This window comes from Perna viridis, chromosome 7 (assembly GCF_037379345.1).
Source record: "Perna viridis isolate PV_CMFRI_1.1 ecotype Kerala chromosome 7, ASM3737934v1, whole genome shotgun sequence".
Taxonomy (NCBI): Eukaryota; Metazoa; Mollusca; class Bivalvia; order Mytilida; family Mytilidae; genus Perna; species Perna viridis.
In genome coordinates this window covers 24,779,759-24,789,857 of record NC_142451.1, presented here as the reverse complement: position 1 = coordinate 24,789,857, position 10,099 = coordinate 24,779,759, and the positions used below count along the sequence as shown (strand labels likewise).

The 10,099-nt window shown below is 30.9% G+C and overlaps 1 protein-coding gene across 1 annotated transcript; it reads right to left on the bottom strand.

Moving 5' to 3' along the window:
• Positions 1 to 670: 670 nt before the first annotated feature.
• Positions 671 to 1,728, bottom strand: LOC148611945 (uncharacterized). Its single transcript, XM_088595341.1, has 2 exons — positions 1,636 to 1,728; positions 671 to 1,074 (listed from the first exon to the last, which is right to left on the bottom strand). The coding sequence occupies exons 1-2, from the start codon at positions 1,688 to 1,690 to the stop codon at positions 671 to 673; spliced, it is 459 nt and encodes a 152-aa protein (XP_088451467.1). The 5' UTR covers positions 1,691 to 1,728.
• Between the last annotated feature and the right edge of the window lie 8,371 nt (positions 1,729 to 10,099).

Sequence of the window (10,099 nt, the reverse complement as noted above, 5' to 3'; positions counted from 1 at the left end):
CGATTTAATGTAAGGATGTTGAACCAATGACTATTTTATGTATTGGTGTTGATTAGTAGCTGAATCAATGACAATCCAATGTTATAAGGAAATATTGGTTTATAAATGATGATTCCATGATATAGGGGTAGATTTGTTTGTTGAATAAATGACGATTCCATAACATGGGCTAGATGACTAGTTTAATCAATGTTATAGAAGGCTACACCTGTTATTTTTCCGACTAAAACTTTAAATATCCGTAGCTAACTGTAATGTGATTGCTGGGCTGCCCCAAATGCAATTCTTACTCTGAACCATACAAACATAGGCTGCTAAATCTCCCGTTTGAATATTTCTAATATTTAACGATGTTGGTCTACTATACTATCACTGTATCTTACATCTAAATTCCCATTTATGATTGTTTCCAAAACAGAGACTTTTTTTAATGAACGGTTGACACACACGATCACTTTGGTAGGTAATAAAAAGTCAGTCATTGTTTGACCTAGATAAACTAATTCTGTTGACGTGTTCGTACCTACCTGTGTTGTGGCATATTAAAGACATAAACTGAATACTTAAGTATTCACACACACACACACACAAACACACACATTAAAATGTTAGTAATACACAATCATCATACTTTATAATACCAATATCCGTAATGTAAAACAGTTAAACGTTAGGTTTTGACAACTAAGATGATAATTTCCTTTCCGATAACTGTTATAACTTGGTTTCCCTTGATTACCATTTTATCTCTACCAAATACATACAAACCTTTTACCAAAAAAATAATAGGAGAACTATCTACAGTTTCCAAGTCATCTGTAGCACGGTAGACATAATAACCAGCATCAGAATTCTCTACAGAGTCAATAGTAAGTTTTCTAAAGTCAGCTTTGTCCTTTGAAAAATATTTTTGATTATCTATACGAATAATATGTTCTCTTCCTGTAAAATCTGTCTTGATCCAAAAACCTTCCACTATCCCTGTATACTCTTCTAGGTCAACCTCGAAAAGTTGGGAACCTCCTACAGCTTCGCTCTCTTCTGTACCATGCGTATTAACAACCAGACATCCACCTAAAACCAACTCGTTTGATATGTTCAAGCAATTTTAAATTTGATAAAAATATAAATGCAAGTTTATCAAGGATAAAAATGAAGAAAACTGCAAAAAAGTACCACAAGTGGCAAAGAGATGATAAAAGAAAAACGTTTTTATCACTGAATAAGTCAGAACATAAAGTACCAAATCATTAACTTCAAATACTTGATATCTATTGGTCCTTGCTTTAAGATAAAATACTGAATACCAAGTCAATGAATGCAAAACAACCCTATATCGAAACCGCGTTACAATTCTCCTGTTTAATAATATATATTTGCTTGACTGAAGTGATCTTTTCGTTGAACATTGCAAGTGCAAAGTGATTAAAAAATTAGTTTGGTTCTTGCTATTCGTTATTCTGAGTGCAAAGTTAAGTTATGTAGTGCTGTTCAGCGTCTTTTGTCCTTTACGTCATAGTTTTCTCAATTGATTTCCCCTCATATATCCCTTGAATAGAGCACAATCACATTCAATACAGAGTATATGGAAAATAACAAGCATGTACCTAAATTGATGAGAAATAGTAAACATACCTTTAAGTAGGATGCAGTTAACCAGAAGTAACGGAATATGTAGAAAGTTTTTCATTTCTTTGGCTCGTCTTAATTCAACCTATCGCTTCACCTATAATAGAATAAATTTAATACTACATTTACATTGTACAAACTGTATCTACAAATATAAAGAAGAATATTAAACTATTTTTTAATTTAAAAAAAAAAATTGATGGGTAATTTTAGGGAAATGTAGAAAAAAATCATGATTAGACGTCTAGGAAATAGTCTTAACTAGGTCGTCAACATTTGGAAGCAGAAAACGGAAATTTATTCAATCATCATTATGATCGATAACATTGTAAATGTAAAGTAAATGTAAATAAAACTGAAATTGGGTTCTACTTATTTAAGTCCTAAAGCGGTTTGGTTAGACCAGTTTTTAATGTATATATCTACCTTGTTTTTATTGTTTTAAAAACTGATTACCTTCATCTTTATCTAAATATCAATTAGAATTCCAAATTTTAAATATGAACTTGATCAGGCTTTCGCCATTCATTTACATTGTCATCATACAATGGCTTTGAATATTCTTTACATGTATGAACTGAACAATATATAAATGGTCGTAAGCCAAAACGAAAACACGAGTTTATAGATAAATGTTGTTATATATATATATGAACTTTCAATATCAAGACAAAAACAAAACTTCTATTATCCTGTCTTTTTTTAAGAATTTATTCGTTGATTTTGAGATGAACGTGCTATGTCAAATATTTCGATATTTATTTTGTTCCCGTTTCGCTTCCTTTCACTTCATTTCGTTTCGATTTTGTTTTGCATTTTACAGGTACAAATTCAGAAATACAGACCACACAACACAACCAGTCATTGTCTAATATGGATTGGTACTTTAAAGGAACATTTCATATGAAAATTCAAAATACTGCGGCACATAATAGAAACTGAGAACCTATTATTGTGTTATTTTATATTTATTTCTAACACGTCAGAAAAAAAGTAATAAAGGAAACCAAAATTCTTGCCGAAATAAAAAGAATCTACTATTTTCCACCATATAAAGTACCGTTGTAATTATTTCTATAGCGTTTATGTTATACAAAAATGTATCTATTTATCTTTTAAAACCCCAGAATGGCATTACAAGAACCCTCGACCACAATGGAGGTATTTATGGCGTCCATTTTAGCATATATAGTAGCAGACAATTACAATGGTACTTTATCTGGGGGAAAATAGTAGAAACAGCTGCATTTATTTTTCCGTCAATATTAATTTTTTAAAATTTGTATTTACAAGGATGACTAAAATCAAATCGCAGTACATTTATCACAAGTTTTATATTTCGACAAATAATATATTAGTAGTAAAAATGTAAAATGATAAAAAATTCTCCCTTCAATCAATGTTGTTATATTCTTTAAACATCAACAATATCTGTGTTGAAATAAATGGTTTCTGTTTTTTACATGTATTAATGGTACATTATATTTGATACTACTATTTGAAAAACTTATTAAAGAGCATTGGTATCAAAATTATGAAAATTATTTAACAGATTTACAGCAGAACAAATACAAACGCAGTATCAACTAATATATATATCATTCTCAATAATTTCGAAATATGCAAATAGATAAACATGAAAAAATTCTTAGGGATATTACTGTAGTTTATGTGAGAAATTGGAATAGAAATGTATCCTACCTCATTATAGATATTAATTCTGTTTCTTTGTTGAAAATTGTCTTTAGTGACTCACGCTTAGACTAAAATCTTCAACGTGGTCGTTAATGATTTTTCAAACTAAGAACAATTATTCAGAATTATTTATTATCAATTTGTCTCAAGTCCATATTCCATTAATTAATTATTTTTTGTTTCTAAAATTGAAGCGTCAAACCAAGGAATCACGTGGTTATCATTGGTTTTTGATTATTTGAACAAGAATGTATGATTGAAATCAAGTAAACTTATCCACTGAAAAAGTTGAAAAACAAATGAATCTGTACTAGAATTGTCTTTAAACAACCAGTTTCCATAAATTTTACATAGATGCGATCGATTAAGTTACTAAGAAATGCATTCAGTCTTTCTTTTGATTTTTCATCTATGGCGTAAAAACTTTATTAGTCTTTATTTCTTAACGAAAAAAATCTATCCATATGTTTACGTTTTGTTTTTGACTTTCTTGAAAAAATAAATTTCTCTGAATAAATTGCAAAAAAGGAAAAATAAATAAAGCATAAAAACCACTATTGTCTTGAAACATTCACATTCATCTTTCTATATTAACATAACGAGAAGATGTCAATTTTTATTTTGTTATCGTGTTTTCTTAGTATGGTCAAAAATAAATCGAAGCATCAAAATAAAAGAACACACCAGTGAAAAAACGTTTTGCCACGAAAACATTACATAATGACAATCTACATAATAACATAACAATTCATAGATGTATCTTGGTTTGTGCTTTAATTATTCAAGATTCTAGAGATTGTTTTGACAGCATTTCAATATGCAATTCTTAATTTTCAAATTATTTTTTTTGGGGAAAATTCAATTAACAATTAAAATAAGCAACGTTTCCTTTGTGCAAACTATTATTTCTATAAGTACACAATGGCTTTACAGTAGAACTTTGCATGAAATATAATTAAATGGAATGCATTTCTAAATACATGTACATAATACTCATTTGCATTTATAAAAAAAAAAACATTTACAATGAAAGTATATAAGATATCTGTACAAAAACTTATTACATCACAAAATTCAAAGAAATACATCAACTAAAGATTGATCTAACTCTTACAGGGTTATTCTAATACTAGCTGTAAACGTTGTTTCTGGAAAAAGTCAGATCTAGTTAAAGAATAAAAAAGTGATATTAAAACATAGGTACTGACTACGTTAAATTTTCGAAATAATGAAACAATAGAACCAATTGACTTGCAATATGATATAGCTTAAATATAATAATTTAACTGAATACAATACTATTGAAATTAAATCTGAATCATTATTTTTCTTCGTGTCTACCACCGGTTGGTTTTAGATAAATAATACTTAATGTAATTATAATTTTGTCGGTTTGTTTGTTTGTTGGGGTTTAACGCCCGAGCAGCAATATTTCAGTTATATTCAGGAGATGAACATGAAATGATGATGAAATGAAAAATGGAATGGGACACAAGGATAATGGGGTCGACAAATTTTGATTGCCACTGGAAATAGTGAGAGGTGGGTAGGGTCGAGCAATTTAGTCTTCTGTGGTTCCTATTCCGGGAGAATGCCAGAGTAGGGTTCTTTAACGTGCAAGGAACGTGGCATTTTTCCCAACACAGTGCACCACTATGGTTTGCGGTCAGGTTTTCCGTATTATAGCCTGACAACCCTGGCATGTAACACACCAGGGGTACCCCATTCCACCACCTGGGGAACACAACCCAGTTGCTCTGTGGGCAGAGCGCCCTCGCCCCCGTCTAGGGTTCTGAGCACTATTTAGTCGCCTTTTACGACAAGCTTAGCGCTGCTGCAGGCCTATTCTTTTGCCACCTGGACCTGCACGGGGCTAATCGGAGATAAAATATTGATTGATTTCAAAAGAATATGTATACTAATATATAAATCTATCTATACTTGAAAAAAAGTAAACTAGATGCCATATCCGTTGAGTTCCATTTCCTTGCAGTGTAAAATAATATAAAAAAATAAAATAAAACAAGAGAACCCGCGATTGTTACCCGTACTTGATTGGTATTTGTGAATTAAGAAACGACTGGGACGATACCACTCCATAGGTCCGAGGGTATTCACCAAACAAGTAGTCTGAACACGATCCATGCGTGAAGTATTTTGTGACATTGAAACAAAAAACAACGTTTGAGCCTAAGGAAAACTAATGGCGAAATAATGGAGGCCATATTGTGCGTCAAATATTGAATATACGGTCGATTTTAGATACACGCTAAACGATACGTAAAACTTCAACTGATGACGACTTGCAATTTATCTGTTTATTCGATGGAATAAAGCTCAAAGAAATATCGCATTGATATGGACATGAAATCTTTAAAAGGTGACTACATACAAGAAATTGAAGACATTGATAAATCCGGATTTTTTTATTTGAGCAGTGAAAATAAATAATTGCACAGCATAAAAGAAAATAACAACGTACGGTTCAAGGACTTTCAAATACAATTCTAGTCTCTAAGTAAAGGAAATAGTGTTTTGATCAACGAAATTAATTAGTAATCAAATGCATAAAACAATAAAATCTGAAACGTCGCGAAGCTCATATAAAATTGATCGAGAAAAGTATAAAAGTGTCTAAGAAACGCTAAAATTTCAAGTGTTCGAATTCGAAAACAACACCACACAACTAGCCAGCACAGTCACAAGATATAGCGTGGTTATAAGACCATTATTCATAAAAGAAACGATTTGAGCAAGAGTTTTAAGTGTGAGTCAGTAAGAGTGAATAATATCAGTGGCACTTTGTCATATGGAGTTTGTTATCTCAAGTCAAAAACCATAAACTTAGTGACTAAGTAAATGTAGATAAAATGGATACTGATTTCCAATACAATACTACTTCAATAACAGACTACCCAATACTGAAATAGAGTAAAAAAAACACTTGCGTACAATTTGATATTCCCAAGTACAGGAAAACGGTTATACAACCATCAAAAACTCTTCTTCTTCTATAGAAAGTTCGAAAGTGGAAACAAATATGCCATCTCATAAAGACTGATGGCAAAAAAAATGACTGTCCCCACAAAAAATGAGATCAGCTACAATTCTTTTTACAAGAACTGATCCAGATATCATTTATACAAAGAAAGAACTTGAAATTAACGGTATCTTTGATTACACCTTTGCGCTGTCACAGTATTGATGGTCCGTTAAACTTCTATCTCCAGTTTCTGGGGAGGATATTGTAACAGAAAGTTACAAAGGACGCTATTATCAGAACTCCCTAAGAAGTAAAATGTTGGCTTTTCGTTTTTACCTCCTAAAAAATTTCCTTGATTATTACATAAAGGCACGACCATTGTCTCTGACTTTATACAACGATCCTATAAATAACGTGAAAACTTCAATGCATATCGGAGTTTTATTCAACTCTATTTGCAGATCAATGAAGCATGTAGACTACTATTTCTGTTATGAACCGTTGAACTATAAAATTACTCGTTCAGACAAATATTCTAGTTTTTTTTTAGGAAGGAGAAAACCTTCGAAATTTTAAAGTATCATGGACAAGTGCAAACTTTCATTCTTTGTTAGACTTTTCAGACTTTAGCCTAAAATGATAAATCCCAAAACTGATTTGATACAAACATATGTGATGGTCTGAACAACTTTGCTACATCACTCACGTTCACCTAATCACCCTGAAATTTGGATTAGCAAACTATACTGTAGACTATGTAAACTCTGTTACTTTCTGTAAAATGTATTTTTTTCATTGTCCTGAAAATTAAGATCCGTTTGTTCTATATCTCACAAAAATCCATGAAATTTGATTAAAATATAAGCAAATAGTCAAACGTTTTTTTGTATAAAAATCACATAATACTTAAATTGGTTTGATACCGAAATAATATTTTATGGCGTGATGATTTGAAATCATCGTATTTAAATCTCAAAGAATCGGTTTAAATTTTAAACTAGTTTATGAATGCGTTTAACTTAGTTTAGTATTAAGCCATATTCTCAAAGGCGTTTTAAAATGAACTAAGCGAAAATCTTAGTAGAAAGCTGTTTAATTTGGATACACCGGTTACACATGTAATAGGTAGACCATACCAATAACACGGAATATTCTTTTCTGCCATTTTGCAAATCATTTTCAATTAAATGTTACGTTTAAATCACTTTTTGACACAAAAAATTGTATAGTAAACTTACAAGCATTAATTTACGAAGGCCTCTTTCTACGAGAGATAATTAACGGGTAAAATCTTCAAAGGGGATAAGTTTGGTGGATAAATGTTATATAGAAATGTAATAGGAATATTTGACATTAAATATGACGAGGAAAATAGTTCAGTTACCCCCATTTTCTTTTTGAAATACTGACAATTGTCGCTGAAATGTTTTTTTAAACAATTTATAAGAAACTCTCTATACCAGTGTTTTAATGCATGGTAGTTTGGAAAAAAAGTGAAAATTCCAAACAAAATCTGTATGAAATGTTGTACAATATAGACCAAACTTTCTCAAAATAAGGATTGGTGACCCATTCTGGTGATATGTCAAAAACACAAGTTCTCCTCACAATAGGAGTAAAGACACTGGTTCAAATATATATACGATGTACATCTACGTGTCTATCAAAAAGAGTCTTAAGAATAAATATAAATTAATACCCGATGAGCTCATTTCTAAATTGAACACAAGAATGAAATTTACAAGATGAGTGTATCCTATCCCGCAAGATCATGGAAAGTACTATTACATCTCATTTAGCAATAAGAACACACATGCATAATTAACTGTCTATCAGACTCATATCTAGTTATTTTAGATTACAGACCACCAATTCAACCAGTGGACATTTGGAACGTAAAAAATATTTGCAAAAATAGTCCTACGCAGAAATTACCACCTGTTTCTCATAGCGCTGTGAAAAAAATTCTCATTTTATTTCGAAAATTAAAACTGTTTCTGAAAAAAAATAACAAAAAACATTTCGGTACATTTTATAAGTGCATTTCCTTCATGTGCTGTTAAAACCTAATCTCCATAAAGATATCTAAATATACCCCTATCTTGTGACAACACTGGAGTTTCCCATGCTAATTATAGACTCTTCATTTCCTATGACCTGTACTGCACTGCACATCTGCTAACCCCACATGCCATTCTGAGGATTGTGAGCTGACATATGAAGAATCATGCTGATATATAGTCCTCTGCTGGTTAAGATTAAGGCAAAGTCCAGAGAAGCAGATGAAATCATTCACAGATTCTTTCCGGCATTCAAACATCTATCAATCGGTCGTATTATATGAGGACAAGATACATATAACACATTCAAGGACAAGTGAAAAAAGTATGTTAACTTCGAAATTCAAGATAAGAGTTTTTCAATGCCAATATCAAAAATAAAAGTGAATCCCAAAATGATCTTATTCAAAAGACTTCCTTCCAAAAAGTACATATAACCAAAACAGTCCAATTACAGAGCAAACACAATTGAGAATAAAAAAAAAACACTTAATAATAGACTGCAATGGTTGTGATTTTTTGTATTGTTTGTATACATAAACATCTATATTGTTATCAATTGTTGATAATAATGACATAAATTATTTGGGTGAAAATAGTGAAAATGAAGATGATAAATAAAAATTAATTTGTCCATAACCATGTTGTATATGCTTTATAACATTTCAAATAATTCGATGTAAAATGATAGTGGTAAAGGACAAGGTACAATAAGGGCCGTTTTTGGTCCCCTCTTCAGGATGATAGCAGTGTGGTAAATTTTATAAATTCATATATTATAATGAAAATACAAGTGGTTATCAAACTGATACAGATAATGTTGTATTATTGCGTAAGGTTTTTCATATTGGCGTTATTAATTGTCCTCATCTAACCATACACGACTGAGCCGAGGACCAATACCTCAGACAATATGAAAACCTTACATAATTATTGCTTTATTGACCAACTAGTCCAAAACGTCATAATAGGCCAATATGGATTTTAACCAGGTCAATATGACGTATTGAACGGGTAATTTAAGCCATATTGGTCGGCTAAATCCCGTATAGGCAGTTTTGATCGATCATATTTAGGCTAATATTCGAACTTTAGTCAGTAATACATATTATGACTTCGTTAATATAATACACAATAAGAGGCATCCAAATAAAACAAGAAAACCAAACTTTTGAATGGTTGTAATAAAAAAATTTTGAAACCATAGTTGAAAAGTAAATTGAATTTAAAATGGAATGACACATGTTGAGCAGAGAAGTTTTTGCGCTATACAAACAATAGTCATAAATATGTGATATCTTTATTTGAGTAAGGGAAAGGACTTAGATCAGCTAGTCCTACAGATTTACCGCAATTTTTGGCACCAAATGCAAAGAAGATCTCTTGGATATAAACATTAATACTCTTAACAATTTTGTCAAAGTATTGTCATCATTGGCAAAGGTAATGACAGACCATTTACCATTCCGAATGAAACTGTGTTGTCAGATGGTTATATTACAAACAATATGGAATTTGTACTGAGTGCTTGAACAAACATTGTTTTTTTTTTATAATTTGTTACATCAATATGATCAAAATAGAAACCCAGGTTCTATAGCTATAACTTATAAATTTAAGTTTAGAATGATTCTTTAGATAAGAAAATCTCCATTGATGATGTTTATAAAATTGTTAGGAATTCCGAAATGTTAAATATCCAGTTGTATATAAGCTTTAAACTGAATTGTAC